This window comes from Rana temporaria, chromosome 6 (genome assembly GCF_905171775.1).
Source record: "Rana temporaria chromosome 6, aRanTem1.1, whole genome shotgun sequence".
Taxonomy (NCBI): Eukaryota; Metazoa; Chordata; class Amphibia; order Anura; family Ranidae; genus Rana; species Rana temporaria.
Window position 1 is genome coordinate 126,490,054 of NC_053494.1, and position 18,829 is coordinate 126,508,882.

Here is an 18,829-nt window from a genome sequence, read left to right on the forward strand (position 1 = left end):
ATCACCAGGGGGGGGGCGAAATTGGCCCGCGGGCCGGACTTTGGACATGCCTGACATAAGCAATTCTAATGGAAGCAAGAGCAGGTACCTGACAAAACTAGGTCCCCTCATGACACCCCCCCCCCCCAAAAAAAAAGTTCTAACAGTGGAAAAGGAGGATCAGTTGAACTTCCCTTCTGCTTTAACCGCTTCAGGTCCGTTCTATAGCAGTTTTACTGCTACAGAGTGGCACCTGTGCTTTTTATTTATACGTGAACTGACAGTTTCGGGTTGATGCTGGCGGCTCACTTTTACTGCGATTACACACAGCAGAAGCTTAGCAGCGGGTGCGCGGCACACGCCGATCGTTAGAGAGACAGAACTGCAATTTGGCTATGTAGAAAAGGCAGGTCTCAGTTCTGACAGGGCAGAAGGGATGAAATTAGTGTCCCTGCAGGGAATCCATTTTATTTCTTTCCCTAGTAAAAGCACCTAACACAGTGTAATAAAATGGAAGAAAGACAGACGGTGTATTGGTTGCGGAGAAGAGCTGGCTGCAGTACTAAGGCACCATACCTTTGTGTGGAAACCAACTACCCAAGGAGCAATATAGTGGAAGATTACTTCCTAGATATTGCCTAGTTGGCCCATTCTTGGGTCTTGTACGAAGGCAAGCGTGCATTTCACAAGCTGATGGTGAACAGTTTGCCAAGGGTGGGGGGCACGGAGAGGATTTAACTACTTGCCGACCAGCCGCCGCAGTTATACAGCAGCAGGTCGGCTCGGCTGCTCGAGATCACGTAGCTATACGTCATCTCACTATGCAGCCAATAGGGGCGCGGGCACACACACACACACACACACACACACACACACACACCTGGCGGGCGCAATCAACTCCGGGCACCCGCGATCGCTCATTACAGAGCGAGAATCGAGAGCCGTGTGTGTAAACACACAGCTCCCGGTCCTGTCAGGGGGAGAAATTACTGTTCGCTGTTCATACAATGTCAGTCCCACCCCCCCTTCAGTTAGAACACACCTAGGGAACATACTTAACACCTTCCTCGTCCCCTAGTGTTAACCCCTTCCCTGCCAGTGGCATTTTTATAGTAATCAATGCATTTTTATAGCATTGATCGCTATAAAAATGCCAATGGTCCCAAAAATGTGTCAAAAGTGTCCGCCATAAGGTTACAGTACCGATAATAAATCGATGATAGCCGCCATTACTAGTAAAAAAAATATTAATAAAAATGCCATAAAACTATCCCCTATTTTGTAGATGCTATAACTTTTGCGCAAACCAATGAATAAACGCTTATTGCGATTTTTTTTTTACGCAAAAATATGTGGAAGAATATGTATCGGCCTAAACTGAGGAAAAAAAAATGTTTTTTTAAATATTTTTGGGGATATTTATTACAGCAAAGTAAAAAAATATTCATTTTTTTTTCAAACTTGTTGCTCTGTTTTTGTTTATAGCACAAAAAATAAAAACCGCAGAGGTGATCAAATACCATCAAAAGAAAGCTCTATTTGTGGGGGAAAAAAAGGACGCCAATTTTGTTTGGGAGCCACGTCACAGGACCGCGTAATTGTCAGTTAAATCGACGCAGTGCCGAATCGCAAAAAGTGGCCTGGTCTTTGACCAGCAATATGGTCCGGGGCTGAAGTGGTTAAAGAGCTACACGCACTGTGTTTATGAAGACAATTTTTGAGCGCAGGCTGTGCGGATTATTGTTTCCCCCCCTTCTTCTGTTTTCTACATTGTTTATACCATCAGTTTTCACTTGGATAGTTCTATTTTATATACAGTAGATGGTGTATTGAAGATTCATTATTATTTGATGTGACATTTTGGAAAGTCATTATATTTTTTTGTGACAAGTTCATTCACAAGTATTAATACGTTATTTCCGCAGCAATATTACACACGGTTTATTATTATTCCAAAACATTGGCTAGGCACAGTTAACCCTTTGATTGCTGTCATGTTAACCCCTTCTCAGCCAGTGTCATTAGTACTGTGACAGGTTTTTAGCACAGATCACTGTGTTAGTGTCAGAATGTCTGCCGCAATACTGCAGTCTCGCTAGAAAATCGCTGATGGCTGCAATTACTGGTAAAAACAAAAAACACATTAATAAATAAAAATATCCCATAGTTTGTAGGCGCTATAACTTTTGATAAACCAATCAATATACACTTATTGGGATTTTATTTTATTGGATATGTTTTATAGCAGAAAATAAAAAACATTGTTTTGTTATTTTTTCAAAATTGTTGTTTTTTTTTTTCCTGTTTAGAGCGCAAAAAATAAAAAAGCCAGAGGTGATCAAATACCACCAAAAGAAAGCTCTATTTGTGAAAAAAAAAGGACATGCATTTTATTTGGGTAGTGTCGCACGACCGCGCAATTGTCATTTAAAGTAACGCAGTGCCAAATCGCAAAAAATGGCCTGGTCATAAAAGGGGGGGGGGGATCTTCCAGGGGGCAAGTCATTAAAGATAAGTAGGCGATTAAACATAAAAACAGATGTTCCCTGCCGGCCTTTTCGAAAAAAAAAAAAAAAAAAGAAGCAGTTTTACGCCAATAATGATTGTGGGCCAGATTCTCGTACCTGCGGCGCAGTGTAATGTAACCCGTTTACGTTACACCGCAGCAAGTTTTCAGTCTAAGTGCCCGATCCACAAAGCACTTACCTGGAAACTTGCGGCGGTGTATCGTAAACACGTCCGGCGCAAGGCGGCCCAATTCAAATGGGGCGGGTACCATTTAAATTAGGCGCGCTCCCGCGCCGGACGTACTGCGCATGCTCCGGTCACAAGTTTCCCGACGTGCTTTGTGCAAAATTACGACGCGCCGACGTGTTGAGAATTGCGTCGTGGGTAACGTACTTACGCCGGGAAAACAAATAAATTCAAAAGCGACGCGGGAAAGACGGGCATACTTTAACATGGTGGAGTAATTTTACAACATGTTAATAGCAGCCCTATATTTGCGACGGGAATCTAAAACTTGTAACGACGGGAAAAACCTTTGTGGATCGCCGTAACTGCTAATTTGCATACCCGACGCTGGTTTACGACGCAAACTCCCCCCAGCGGCGGCCGAAGTATTGCTTCCTAGGATCCGACGGTGTAATTCAATTACACCTGTCGGATCTTAGGGCTATCTGTGCGTAACTGATTCTATGAATCAGTCGCATAGTTAGAACGGCCCTAAAACAGAGATACGTCGGCGTATCAGGAGATACGACGGCGTATTTCTTTTGTGAATCTGGCCCTGTGTTTCCATAGAAACCTAAGTCCTGAGACATGCTTCTCAGCTTAGCGCCCTATTGGTTGAAACTGATTTTTGACAAGCTGAAAGTTGACGGGAGGGCTGAATTCAATTACAACCCATGAGGCTGCAGGGGGGGGGAAGCGCCAAACTGAAGAAGACGTCTTGCGTTTCTATAGAAACCCAATCGCTGGCTTGCTGGGCAACACAGGGCTGATTACTGGGGGGGGGGGGGGGGGATCAGTCATATCAATATTAGGTCTATGCCCTCATCCTATCATACCTGGTGACAGCCCTCAATAACACAGCAGTCAATGAAATAACACTGGGACCCCCTCTCCCCCCATATGTGACAGCCACCAATAGGATTTCAGTGCAGCAGCTCATGGAAACGAATGCGGTTTGTTGCTATGTGCCCTTTCCCATTTATCCTCTGGTTTGTGCTATGTATATCCTAGAAGAACAGGAAGTGACAAAGGTCGCACACACAACACGAACAATGCAGATACAAAGACGAGGACAAGACATGAACGCAAAATATACCGAATCCGCGCCTGTCCTATTCACAGCCACCGTTACTTCCGTCCTGTAAATTCAAATTTCGAGCCCGGCCCGGACGCATGCGCAATGAGAAAGACAACGTACCTTCACAGGGCGTGGTTTCAGCGGCGCAAGCGGGTCACGTGTTCGTCTGTGAGCGTGATGCCACCGTCAGCCATGTTTGTTATGGGAAACAGAACGCATGGAGGATTCTTAGTAGATGTTCTTCACATGTTTTATTTGTAAGATAAAGCATATCTATATAGTTGACAGTGCGATAATCTGAATGCACATGGATTTTGGAATATATAAAGGATTTACCAGAAGCCAAGATGAGTCAATGCAGCAAAGTAGAATGAGTGACGTGTGCATAGCTCCCAACTGTCCCTGATTTCCAGGGATGTCCCTGATTTGGAGCAATGTCCCTCTGTCCCTCATTCCTCCTCATTTGTCCCTCATTTTGTTCTGATCCATATAATTGTATATAAAATACACTTTTTATCTATCAAAAGGTGTTTCCCAGCGCTAAACCTATCATTCGATTTCTAAATTGCTGCATGTGTAAATTCCGAAAGCCAATATAAAGGAATAGTAGTGGTAAAAAAAAAAAGCACTTGTGGGTTTAACCAATGTTGTTTTTTTGTTCAATTCTCCTTTAAGGGGGCGTGGCAAGGGGTGTGTCCATACTTTTGCTGATAGGTCACCCCCATCTTAAAAAGGTTGGGAGGTATGGACGTGTGGTCTAGGAGCAGAAAACCTAGAAGTCTGTGGGTGAGATGTCACAGATGGGCTGCCTGAGAAATAGGCAAAGCCAGATAGTGATTCAGCCCATTGATGTCCACCAAAAATGTAATATCATGAACCACTTACCTGCTGGGCTCTTTCACCCACCCCCTTTCTGCCCATCCAATTTTCAGCTTTTAGTGCTGTCACACTTTGAATGACAATTGCACGGTCATGCAGCACTTTAAAAAAATAAAATTTGCAAACAGATAGTTTTTCTCCATCACTGATGGGGACTGATATGTGGCACTGATATGTGGCACTGATGGGCACTAATAGGCAGCACTTAAAGTGGAGTTCCGCCATTTTTTTTATTTTTAAAAGTCAGCAGCTACAATTACTATAGTTGTTGACTTTTAAAATAAGGACCAGCGGCGGTGCATCCATAGAGGGCGCAGGAGCGCTGCCCACTCTCTCCTGTCACCCCTCTATCACCGCAGATAGATTTATGCATTTCCGTTCGTCTGGATGTAATTCCGATGTACTAAAAAACATGCATGCTCAGAATCAAGTCGACGCATTCTCGGAAGCATTGAACTTCATTTTTCTTGGCTCGTCGTAGTGTTGTACGTCACCGCGTTCTTGACGGGCAGATTTTGGTGTGACCGGGTGTATGCATAGTTTATTCCAACGGGAAAACCGGTTGTGTGTACAGGGCATAAGGCTAAGGGCCCTTTCACACTGATGCTTTTTCCTGCATTTTTACCTTGCAAGAAAAATGCAAGAAAATGTTTCCCTTTAAATCCTAAGGCACTCTTCACATCACTGCGCTGCGGGTGTGGTGCGTTTTAAAAAAAGTCCTGCATGCTGCACCTCTTGCAAAAACACAGCTCCCTATTGAAATTTTTGAAAAATGTGTCAAAAAAGCACCAAAAACGCACCAATAACACACCGTGTTTTAAGGTTTTGGTACATTTTTGAATCACATATTCGTTTTTCCCATGTGCAGGCAACCAGAAAATGCACTGGAAACGCATCTAAAATGCGGCAAAAACGCATATATGTTTTTACCGCAATATTGCTCAGAGCAGTGTTAAAAACGCTCAATGCCTGTATAAATTGTGTTTTTTAATCCCTGTGAGCCTTAGAAGTTTAATACCTTGTTGGTAATGAATTGTGAATGTTTCATAATGTTCCCCAGAACAGCCACTGAACAGATTGTTTCTTGTTAATCCTCGGAGGTGTAGCTGTCAGATATGCTGATGAAGAGGAGATATTTCCCTGAAACGCGTTCCATGATCTTTTTTAGGGAGATTTGATTGATCCTGTTGTCAGGGAATCCCTGTTCCATGTCTGGTGTGCAGATATGCGCATGTGCATGGTATTTCCTACAGAACAGTGACTAGGTATGCGTATGCGTGCGAAAAAATGCGAGAGTGTAATTCTTGTGTAAAGCCTGGTACACATGATCTGATGTTCCGCTGACGAAGTGTAGGACTTTTGTCCAAAGGGCGTTGGCCATGAACTTGTCTTGCATACAAACGGCAAATAATTGTCGGCCAACAAACACAAACTTATGTGGTTTTTCAGCTCTTTAGTGCCACCCTTCGGGCAACTTCTGCTAATGTTGTGTTATGATTAGCATTGCTTCTTAGTAGGCGTGTTTGTACTTTGAAGGTTTTGTCCGAAGGAGGATAATCCAAACAACACACATTTGTTGTGGGAAAATTTTAAGGCCCCTTTCACACGTGCGGACCGTATGTCCGCTTTTTCATCCATCCGTTTGCGGATGAAAAAGGGACATACATTGGTCCCTATGAGATCGCGGATGTCAGAGAATGAACATCCGCTGACACCTGATCTCGTCCGCCTCCCCAATGATCCGATTCTGCAGACGGAAGAAAACCCTATTTACCCTATTTACATACGGTCCGTGTTCATCCGATCCCCCCATAGGGGGGAGCGGAGAAAAGACAGGGCGGTCCCTGCACAGTGTGCAGGGACCGCCCTGTCTTTTCTCCGCTCCCCCCTATGGGGGGATCGGATGAACACGGACCGTATGTCATCCGCCAGCTCTGCGGGGATCAACGGAGCGATCCCCACTGAGCAAACAGAGCATACGGAGGCGGATCATTACTGATCCGCCCCATGTGAAAGGGGCCTAAAGCATGCTATCCAACATTAGGAAAAGGAAGGAAAAGGTAAGTGTCCCGCGATCGGTCACAGGAGCTGAAGAACAGGAGAGGTGTGTGTAAACACACCTTCCCCGATCTTCACTGTGGCAGTGACACTGATTGTCTGTTCCCTGATATAGGGAATGACGATCAGTGACGTCACGCCTACAGCCACACCCCCCTGCAGTAAGAATCACTCCCTTAGGGCACACATAACCCCTTAGCGCCACCTAGTGGTTAACCACTTCACTACCATTGTCATTTTCACAGTAATCAGTGCATTTTTATAGCACTTTTCGCTGTGAAAATGACCCAAAAATGTGTCAAAAGTGTCCGATGTGTCCGCTATAATGTCGCAGTCATGAAAAAAAATTGTTGATCACCGCTATTACTAGTAAAAAAAAAACTATTAATAAAAATGCCATAAAACTATCCCCTATTTTGTAAACACTATGGGCCGGATTCAGGTAGATCGACGCATAGTTCAAAGTAGGTGAAAGGTGGGCGTGATCCATTTAAATGAAGCGTGACCCCATGCAAATGATGGGCCGAACGTACGGCGCATGCGACGTCCCGTGGACGCATCCCAGTACGCATGCGTCAGAATCACGTCGTAAATACTCCATTAGATACGTCAAATCACTGCCTACGACATGACGTAACCTACGCCCAGCCCTATTCACGTACTACTACGTAAACGACGTTAAAAATGACGACTGTTCCCTGGTCCATACCTTAACATGACTTACCCCTGCTTTATGAGGCTGAACATTACGCCGGACGTACGACTTACGTAAACAGCGTATATTAATGCGCTGGCGCAAGTACGTTCGTGAATCGGCGTATCTCACTCATTTGCATATGGGAATCGAATTTCCCATATGCCTCCAGCGTAAATATGCGCCCAAGATACGCAGGCGTAGGCAAGTTACGTCGGTCGTGAGAAGCCTATTTTCAGGCGTATCTAGTTCTATGGGCACAGCGCACAGATACAACGGCGCATCGTTACACTTACGCGGCGTATCTCGAGATACGCCCCGTAAGTGCTACGTGAATCCAGGCCTATAACTTTTGCGCAAACCAATCAATAAACGCTTATTGCAATTTTTTTACCAAAAATATGTAGAAGAATACGTATCGGCCTAAACTGAGGGAAAAAATGTTTTCATATATTTTTTGGGGATATTTATTATAGCAAAAAGTAAAAAATATTGAATTTTTTTCAAAATTGTCGCTCTATTCTTGTTTATATCACAAAAAATAAAAACCGCAGAGGTGATCAAATACCACCAAAAGAAAGCTCTATTTGTGGGGAAAAAAAGGACGTCAATTTTGTTTGGGGGCCACGTCGCACGACGGCGCAATTGTCAGTTAAAGCGACGCAGTGCCGAATCGCAAAAACTGGCCAGGTCCTTTACCTGCATAATGATCCGGGTCTTAAGTGGTTAAAGGAACCTATTTAGAAAATAAAAGATGAACCTTTACAACCCCTTTAAGAGTGGTCTTTGTGGATTCCCCAGCGGCACTATTGTATAGTAATTAGTTGGTTCGTTGTCATTTGATCATCATAATTAGCCAATCAAAGTGATTACAGGAAATGTTACTATGTTACAAAAACAATTGTTCTTCTTTCCTACAGAGTTGCATCTTCTCTCTCTCATTGCCAAGGAATGAGCAAACGTTAAAGAAAAAGGGGGGAAAAAATGCACAAAGCAATATTTTTGAAATGTTCCTCAGTGTGTCCAATTTCCCTTGAGTCACAAGTCCTAAAAGCTTCCTAAGCTATTCCTTTACGCCAGAAACGACATGCCGGGGACACGTGACCATTAAAGTTTACACTGAAGTAACTGTAAGCAGCTTTGCCTATTGTATGCAAAAGCACCATGGTCTCAGGTTTCCCTTTGGCTCAAGAAACCTAATATGAGGATATATAAAGCAGGTAATATAATGCAGGCTTTACAGCTCACAGACAGCTCAAGTGTATTGTGCAATACGCTATGTGGTTTCATAGCAACATAAGACGATAAAAAAAAAACAGCATGCTACCATTATCTGCTGCTTCTTCAGTAAGCCGCAGCAGCACAAGAAGAACAGGGAAACTGGTTCTACTAACCGGGTAAGAAAATATTACAATTTCCCTATTGACATTGTCTATTGCATTGGATTTGTAAAGTGTGTATATATATATAGATATAGATGTATGTGTGTGTATTTGGAGCCTTGACCATATACGTGGCCTTATTTAGATTTCTGTTTCTTCCTTTTACTTTGTTATTCCCACTGCAAAACATCATTTTAAGAAGTGCTTTAAATTAACATGCATTCTACAAATGTAAGGCACCCATAAAAGTCTATGCAGTGCCACGGGCCACGAAAAAAAGATAACATTAAAGATGTGACTGTATTTAGCTGTTAGGAACTATATTTAGATGCATATTTTAATGTGTATTATATGCCTAAAATACAAGCCTTTACTCGTTTCCAATATGCTTCTTAGGCCCCGTACACACGAGAGGATCTATCCGCTGGAATTGATCTGCGGATCAGTTCCAGCTGATAGATCCGCTGGTGTGTACATCCCAGCGGATCTTTTTCCGCGGATTTTTTTTTGCCCGACCGATTTCCAGCAGATAAAAATTTCTTAGCATGCTAAGAAATCTATCCGCTGGAATCGGCTTCAGCGGATCGATCCGGTGGTCTGTACAGACTCACCGGATCGATCCGTCCGATTCCCTCCCTCGCATGCGTCGTAATGATTCGACGCATGCGTGGGTATCCTTATATGACAGCGTCGTCGCGAAGGGATTTCGGCGCGAATTTCGATCCGATTGTGAATACACTCCATCGGATCCAAATCCGGGGAAATCCTCGAGAGGATTTATCCGCGGATACGGTCCGGCGGACCGTATCCGCGGATCAATCCTCTCGTCTGTACCCGGCATCAGAGTATATATGTACATGCAGATCTCTCTGTGCATTATTCTGCGCGTCAGCCACCTCAAATCACAGTTGTTGACATTTGTCAACATCAGTTTTTAATGAGAAATGGTGCTTTATATAACATTTGCCCGATTTATAACCATAGCCACAGGATGGCATGGCACATCATTACATTTTAGAACTGAGATATGCTATAGAGATCATGCTGCCCATAGTGCTAAACATTTGTTTTTTACATAAATTCAGCACTTGGAGGGTTAAAGTTGAACTGCTGAACACTTCTGACTGGCAGCACTAGGGTCGTCAGTTTGAATCCCACCAACCACAGCACTATCTACATCACAGGAGTCAAACACAAGGCCCCCGGACCGAGTCCGGCCCTCCAGGCTATTTCATGTGGCCCTCGCACCTCTCCTGCAGCTGCAGGAGAGCTCCAGCCCTCCTCTGGTCCTACTCCAGACCCTTACTTTCTACTTTCAAGAAATGCATCCAGCTTCTTCCCAGCAGCAGCATAAGGAAAAGGAGTGCACTGTGATGTAAGGGAGAGTGGTGGACTTCTGATGGTGTGGTGGCTCTTGACAGCTAATGTAAAGGGGAGGGGATGCGCTGGACATCTAATCTTACAGATACAACCGACCCTTTTGAGGACAATCATAATGCTGATGCGGCCCACAATGAAATTGAGTTTGACACCCCTGATCTACATTCTCTCACTGTCTCTACCTGGTGTTCTACCACACTACAATGACATGCTTGTAGGTTAATTGTCTCCTGCCTAGTATGTGCATGTAGGAATGCGAACTAGGGACTAGGGATGAGCCGAACACCCCCCTGTTCGGTTCGCACCAGAACCTGCGAACACACCAAATGTTCATGTGAAATTTAGAACCCTGTTAAAGTCTATGGGACTCGAACATTTGAAATCTAAAGTGCTAATTTTAAAGGCTAATATGCAAGTTATTGTCCTAAAAAGTGTTTGGGGACCTGGGTCCTGCCCCAGGGGACATGTATCAATGCAAACAAAGATTTAAAAACAGAGTTTTTTTCGGTAGCAGTGAATTTAATAATGCTTAGAGTGAAACAGTAAAAGTGAAATATTCCTTTAAATTTCTTACCTAGGGGGGGTGTAAAGTAAAAAGCGCATGTTTCCCGTACTTAGAACTGTCTCTGCACAAAGTGTAATTTCTGAAAGAAAAAAAGTAATTTAAAACTGGACTCGCGGCTATAATGAATTGTCGGCTCCCGGCAATTCAGAGAGAATTCATTCATAAAAAAAAAAAAAGCGTGGGGGTCCCCCCAAATTCAATAACCAGGCCCTTCAGGTCTGGTATGGATATTAAGGGGAACCCCGCCGTCAATTAAAAAAAAAATGTCATGATGTTCCCCCCAAATATCCATTCCAGACCCTTCAGGTCTGGTGTGGATTTTAAGGCGAACTCCAGCCCAATTTTTTTTTAAAAATGGTGTGGAGTTCCCCCAAAAATCCACACCAGACCCCTTATCCGAGCACGTTAACCTGGACGGCCGCAGAAAAGAGGGGGGACAGAGTGCGCCCCCTCCCTCTCCTGAACCGTACCAGGCCCCATGCCCTCAACATGGGGAGGATGTCCCCATGTTAATGGGGACAAGGGCCTCATCCCCACAAACCTTGCCCGGTGGTTGTGGGGGTCTGCGGGCGGGGGGCTTATAAGAATCTGGAAGACCCCTTTAACAAAGGGGACCCCCAGGTCCTGCCCCCCCTATGTGAATTGGTAATGGGGTACATTGTACCCCTACCATTTCATGAAGGAAGTGTAAATAGTTGTAAAAAAACACACACACACACACCGTAGAAAAAAGTCCTTTATTAATAAAAAAACAAGGGTCTGAAGGGTCTGGAATGGATATTTGGGGGGAACCCCACGTAATTTTTTTTTTAATTTGACGGCGGGTTCCCCTTAATATCCATACCAGACCTGAAGGGCCTGGCAAATGAATTTGGGGGGACCCCCACGCTTTTTTTTTTTTTTTAATGAATGAATTCTCTCTGAATTGCCGGGAGCCGACAATTCATTATAGCCGCGAGTCCGGTTTTAAATTACTTTTTTTCTTTCAGAAATGACACTTTGTGCAGGGAATGTAAACAAACACAGCGCTACTAAAACTTAAATTACAACACATAAATTAATAACCAAATGTGAAAAAGCTGCATTAAGTGAATGGTGACCAAACCAAAAAAAGAAATGATTAAATATAAATAATGCGCTAAAAAACAACTAATAATGTGATTACAATACAAAAGAAGTGCAATCAAGGTAACTGAATGATGGATACACACAAGTATCCAACAATGTGAATATCTGGTGAAAAACATCAAATGCACATAACAAATAAATAATAATGTGTCCACATATAAGCAATCACTGCAGATCATCTACTGAGAATGCATAGCCAGCAGCGTGTAAACACAGCACCATAAATAGATGTCAGTCTTGCAATGAGATGTAAAACAAATATCCAGCTTCCCCTTCACTCCATTCAATTCCACAGCACATGTGAAAGAAAGAGACAAGATAGCATAATACTATAACACATGGGGAAGCCAATGCGATAGGTAAGCTGATACACTCACGAATTCCCCTTAGACTAAAAGCCGCTCAGTAACACATGAGATCCTCACTCGGGAACTCCGATGGTCTCGTCACAATAAGCTCCTCCCCTACGCGTTGTGTCACTGGTCAACGTGACTTAATCATGGGTAATCTTTTACCCATGATTACCCATGATTAAGTCACATTGACCAGTGATGCAACACGTAGGGGAGGAGCCTATCGTGACGAGACCATCGGAGTTCCCGAGTGTCATGATCTGTGTCATGACTCTGGTCACCTGCTGGTGGCACTGTTCCCTCCAGTAACAGGGGTGCAGTTCTGGTGGCCACCAGCAGGTGTCGCCCAATATAGATTTGCACAGGTATTTAAACTGGAGTTCAGGGCTTCAGTATTATGTCAGGGGATGCCCACGCAGGCATCCGAGTACTGGGTACAGGTCAATGGGCTGCACTAACGGAAACAGGCACCAAGATAGTGAACAATATATGTTTTATTAAAGTTAAAGCACACGTGAAAAACAATCAAAGAAAGCAAGCGTGACACAGCAACCAAAAACCACTAAGCAGGTAATGCAGGGATAAGACATAAGCAAGTCCGAGGTCCAAGCCAGGGGTCAAGGATAGGAGAGAGCAGCAAAGTCCAAAAATACAAGCCGGGGTCAATAAGCGACAGGGTCCAGGGCAGGGAGCGAAGCAGGAACAGGTGGGCAACAGCTAACAGGTCAGGCAGGGAACAGACTGACAAGCAAAATACTGAAGCCCTGAACTCCAGTTTAGGGCGGGCTTAAATACCTGTGCAAATCTATATTGGGCGACACCTGCTGGTGGCCACCAGAACTGCACCCCTGTTACTGGAGGGAACAGTGCCACCAGCAGGTGACCAGAGTCATGACACAGATCATGACACCGAGTGAGGATCTCATGTGTTACTGAGCGGCTTTAAGTCTAAGGGGAATTTGTGAGTGTATCAGCTTACCTATCGCATTGGCTTCCCCATGTGTTATAGTATTATGCTATCTTGTCTCTTTCTTTCACATGTGCTGTGGAATTGAATGGAGTGAAGGGGAAGCTGGATATTTGTTTTACATCTCATTGCTCGCATTGCAAGACTGACATCTATTTATGGTGCTGTGTTTACACGCTGCTGGCTATGCATTCTCAGTAGATGATCTGCAGTGATTGCTTATATGTGGACACATTATTATTTATTCGTTATGTGCATTTGATGTTTTTCACCAGATATTCACATTGTTGGATACTTGTGTGTATCCATCGTTCAGTTATCTTGATTTCACTTGATCTTTTGTATTGTAATCACATTATTAGTTGTTTTTTAGCGCATTATTTATATTTAATCACTTTGTGCAGGGACAGTTCTAAGTACGGGAAACATGCGCTTTTTCACATGCTTACTTTACACCCCCCCTAGGTACGAAACTTAAAGGAATATTTCACTTTTATTGTTTCACTCTAAGCATTATTAAATTCACTGCTCCCGAAAAAACGTCAGTTTTTAAAACTTTTTTTGCATTGATACATGTCCCCTGGGGCAGGACCCAGGTCCCCAAACACTTTTTAGGACAAAAACTTGCATAGTACCCTTTAAAATTAGCACTTTAGATTTCTCCCATAGACTTTAACAGGGTGTTCCGTGGCTTTTCGAATTTGCCGCTTACACCCCGAACAGGCGAACAGGCAATGTTTGAGTCGAAAATGAGTTCGACTCGAACTCGAAGCTCATCCCTACTAGGGACCTTAGATTGTAGGATCCATGAGGGCAGGGACTGATGTGAATCTACAATATATATGTAAAGTGCTGCGTAAATTGTCAGTTCTATGTAACTCGGGGCACTAAACTTTTCATAAAAAAAAAATATGTTATATAGTATCTAACAAAAGTGAGTACACCCCTTGCATTTTTGTAAATATTTTATTATATCTTTTCATGTGACAACACTGAAGAAATTACGCTTTGCTACAATGTAAAGTAGTGAGTGTGCAGCTTGTATAACAGTGAAAATTAGCTGTCCTCTCAAAATAACGCAACAAAAGTGAGTACACCCCTAAGTGAAAATGTCCAAATTGGGCCCGATTAGCCATTGTCCCTCCCCGGGGTCATGTGACTCGTTAGTGTTACAAGGTCTCAGGTGTGTTAAATTTGGTGTTATCGCTCTTCATCTCTCATACTGGTCACTGGTAGTTCAACATGGCACCTCATGGCAAAGAACTCTCTGAGGATCACCATTAATTTAAATAAAACACGCCCACATCATCCCCATTTGAATTAGGCGGGCTTACGCCGGCCCACATACGTTACGTCTTTATGAATACGGAACTTGCGCCCTAATTTGCGCACTAAATTACGCAGGGCTACCTGAATCTAGCCCAAAATCTTTTCTGTAGCAACATGAGGGGAAATTGAAGGCTTGGTTGGTTGAATTTTAAAATGAACGGTGACACCATCAGATCACAAAACGGAAAGAAAACTTGTTTGAAATTGGACCCAAGCATAGGTGTGCGCACAGGTGTGCCTGAGAACACCCTAATCACCCGTGTGGTGCAGATTCCCCCTGTTTAGACCCCTGATATTTCAGCAAAGCCCCCTAACGGGGGTCCTAAAAATTATTATATATTTTTTTATAATAAAATGTAAAACTAAAATAATAAAAACTAAAATAATAAAAATACTACTGACACCGCTCACTCCTTTACTCATAGGTGTGTTTAGACCCCTGATATTTTAGCAAAGCCCCAAAATGGAGCTCTTAAAAAAATTGTAAAACAAAATGTAAAAAAAAAAAAAAAAAAAATTAAAATAAAAACTACCGACACCGCCCAAAATACAATTAAAATAATAAAATAATAAAAACTAAAATAATAAAAATAAAAACTACTGACAACGCCGACTCCCCTACTCATAGGTGTGTGAGCAGGGTTTGCCAGGCGTGCCTAGGAACACCCTAACCACCCTGTGTGGTGCAGATTTCCCCTGTTTAGACCCCTGATATTTCACCAAAGCCCCCTAACGGGGCTCTTAATTTTTTTTTTAAATAAATAAAACATACAATTAAAATAATAAAAACTAAAATAATAAAAATAAAAACTGACACCGCCGACTCCCCTACTCATAGGTATGTGAGCAGGGTTTGCCAGGCATGCCTGGGAACACCCTAATCACCCCATGTGGTGCAGATTTCCCCTGTTTAGACCCTTGATATTTCAGCAAAGCCCCCTAACGGGGCTCTTAATTTTTTTTTTAAATAATTTTTTTTAATTAAAATAATAAAAACTAAAATGATAAAAATAAAAACTACTGACACCGCCGACTCCCCTACTCATAGGTGTGTGAGCAGGGTTTGCCAGGCGTTCCTAGGAACACTCTAATCACCCCGTGTGGTGCAGATTTCCCCTGTTTAGACCCCTGATATTTCACCAAAGCCCCCTAACGGGGCTCCTAAAAAAGAAAAAAGATAAAAAAAATGTTGGGAAAAAATAATAAATAAAATAATGAAAAAAAAAAATACTGGCACCATCCGCTGCCCTACTGACCCCAATCTCTGCCCTACTGATGACGTCCATTGCTCTACTAACGCTGTCAGTATACATACATATGCACACACATGCATTTGTGTTTGAGCTTTGGGGTGCACACCCTGATGCAATAGGTTGCGCACACCTATGGACCCAAGGCTTTAGGCCTTAGATAGGGAAAGAGGTAGAACATTCGTCAGGGTTCTTGGTGCCCTCCAAGTGTCCTATTAGTGACATAAGTAAGGGAAATAGGCTAGAAAGACCCCCTTTAAATGTTTTATTGTCATAATATTTCCACTTATGCTGTCACTGTCATTGACAGGGTGCGGGCTCTGAAACACATATGGAAAGAAAACGCCTCAGAAAAGAGCTTGAGAAAGTTCTGTAAGTCATTACTTCATCTCGCATCTTCTGTAAGGTCTGTATTTGTTTCTGCGGGGGGATAAAAGTTTCACAAACACCAATGTAGAGTAAACATGATAATACTGTCCTAATGAGAAAACCTTTTAGATGCCATACGGGGTTTATAATCCCATGTTTGTGTATTTATTTGTATCTTTGTATTGTTCTGCAGTATGACTATGAATATGAGTCTTGCAAAATGTAAGGATTAATTGTTGGCCAAAGGCCTCAACTACCGGGGATATACAGAAGATACAGTATGTGTTCATACTGCATTTCATAATTCCGGTTCCCTGAGTAGGAGATGGACTTCAACTCTCCTAAGGAACAAGTAGATTTACATTCTTGTGTTTGTTTTTCTATGTTGGTTGTTTTGTGACTCTTTTTGCCAAAGCTGCAGTGTCAATTGTTTAATCTCTGTTGTGCAAATAAACTAACTAACTAAATTATTAAAGGGATAAGAGTTGTCTAAAATATAGTTATAGAGAGAAAGGCTGAACCAGGTCCATGGTTGTGGGGGGATCCCAACCAGGTTGTCGCAATCTCATCCCAGCCTGGACCGACTCTTGGGTGGCAGCTGACAACGTGCTTCAGCCCGCTGTTGGCTGAAAACAGGTCACGGGAGTGCAGAACTAAATGCTCTCCTGTGATCCACAGGAGTAGAATAGCCAAAATATCTTTGGCTGTACTCCTTTAAGCCTTATCCCCTCCCCTTTGTTTTCATGCAGTGATCTGGCCAGTAACACACCATCTGTATAAAAGTGCCCCCACTCTGAATGAATGAGCATAGGGGGCATCATTCAACATCAGAATTTTTAATCTTGGGGAAGGGAATTTTTAGATGTACTAGCAGATTTAAATACACTAACAACTTGAAGCCAAACTCCAGCTAGTACTTTATAGCAGTTATGGCAACATTTTTTTTCCTTTTGGTCTAAAGGTTTTACATAAATAAATACATTCTGATCATTGCAAGCACCCCTGTTAAAGTTAAAGGAGAAGTGATAAGGATTGATAACCCCTGACACAACTTCAGGGCATAACCCATTCTGCCGTTGACCCAAATTATGAAAGCATGCAGAGAGCTGAGGAACAGACTGCTTCTTTCTGTGTTCCAGCGTCAGAGAGAGAGAGGCGGAACCTTTATTGGCCTTATAGACAAAATGACATCATTCACATTTGATTGGTTCAGTCCATATATGGTGGTTCCTGCAACGTCTCATTCTTGGCACAAAAACTCCTCGTGGCATATCCAGAAGCACAGGGTCCTCAACTCAAATTCACAGGGGCTTTGGAGTGAAAAGTACAAGGGAGGGGTTCTGGAGACACATCTGTTTTGGATTAGAAGCTAAGCCATCTGTCTCTTGTAGATTTTAACCCTGTAACTATGTCACTTCATTTAAGGATAATAACACTGTAGTATATTTTCACACATACATATGTATACATATCTTATATAGATCAAGAAATAAGAGAAATAGAAGAATATAAGAAAAGAAAGGCAACATTTGAGTAGCTCAGGAGGAAAGTAACATAATACAAAAATATTCATTTTGGTAATCTCCATCACAGAAGTACAGCCAAAGTTCGTATGGCTGTACTTCTCCTGTGGATCACAGGAGTGCAGTTCATTCTGCACTCCTGTGACCCGTTTTCAGCAAAGAGCGGGCTGAAGTCCACTCTCTGCTGACATCACAGAGAGTCAGACCGATGCTGCATTCACCTAGGTAAGTATTAATCTGCAAAAAAACAGACAAAACCATACATCTCTTTTAAATGGTTTGTCTCATCTCTGTAACTGATACATTCTGCCGGAGAGCTTGTTCTTTTGAAAAACGACAAACTTACTGGCTGGATTACTGAATGAAAACAGAAAAAAAGAAAGCTTAAAAGAGAACTACATCAGCAGCATAGCTTGCAGGTCTTGCCATTTTGCACCACTTCCTGCTGAAGCACCCAAGGTAGTACCTCTTCTGCTTACCCCTTGGTCTAGCCCTGCAGATACATAAAAAGAAGCAGTGGGGAAAATGTGTATTAATGCCTGCACTATTCATATATGACATATTTTACAGTCCAGGGGAGGTATCGTCACCTCCCCCCTTATCAGAATGATGTACAAAAAAATCACTGACTTAGCTTTGTTTGAGCATGGCTTACATGGGGTTAATTGCTCATAGTCTCCTTTATCTTTCCCCAATTTATTGATCTACTATGCCTAAAGCCTAGTACACACTGCAACAAAAAAAACCCATACAGCGCAGGTAGGAGCCCATGTACTAACAGTCCGATGTTAGTACAGAAACCTCCACTGCTGTTCTATTATGTTCTGACAGGGGGGGGGGGGGCGCCACCCCTCACGAAAGGCTGAGAGTGCTGATCGGGAGTTGGTCACCTGCTGGTTTGCTAGTCAGCGATCTCAGCCATGTCAGAGCCTTCAAGCAAGGTGAACAGTGAGCAGCACAATTGTGATATCACCGAATCTCATTCCACATCTGGTGAGACTATCTATGAGATGCAGCAGTACTTTAGCTCCCACACTGCATATATCCAGCTATAGGAATGTAGGCATAGGGCTATCTAGGCACTCTCACATACCAGGAACAGCACTACTATTATTCAGGAGGAATTTTAGACAAAGGTAGATTTTCAGGTTACTGCGTAAGC

General features: G+C 42.9%; 2 protein-coding genes across 2 annotated transcripts in view; one reads left to right on the top strand and one right to left on the bottom strand.

The window, feature by feature from the left end:
• The window catches only part of SGO2 (shugoshin 2), an 80,440-nt gene extending 76,534 nt beyond the window's left edge, over positions 1 to 3,906 (bottom strand). Inside the window, exon 1 of the mRNA XM_040357324.1 lies at positions 3,809 to 3,906. The gene's annotated coding sequence lies outside the window, so the exon portion shown is untranslated. The remainder of the gene's footprint in view (positions 1 to 3,808) is intronic.
• Positions 3,907 to 8,734: 4,828 nt separating this feature from the next.
• The window catches only part of C6H2orf80 (chromosome 6 C2orf80 homolog), a 55,804-nt gene continuing 45,709 nt past the window's right edge, over positions 8,735 to 18,829 (top strand). Inside the window, exons 1-2 of the mRNA XM_040357325.1 lie at positions 8,735 to 8,818; positions 16,086 to 16,147. Coding sequence (XP_040213259.1) covers positions 16,107 to 16,147 — 41 coding nt within the window. The 5' untranslated portion in view covers positions 8,735 to 8,818; positions 16,086 to 16,106. The remainder of the gene's footprint in view (positions 8,819 to 16,085; positions 16,148 to 18,829) is intronic.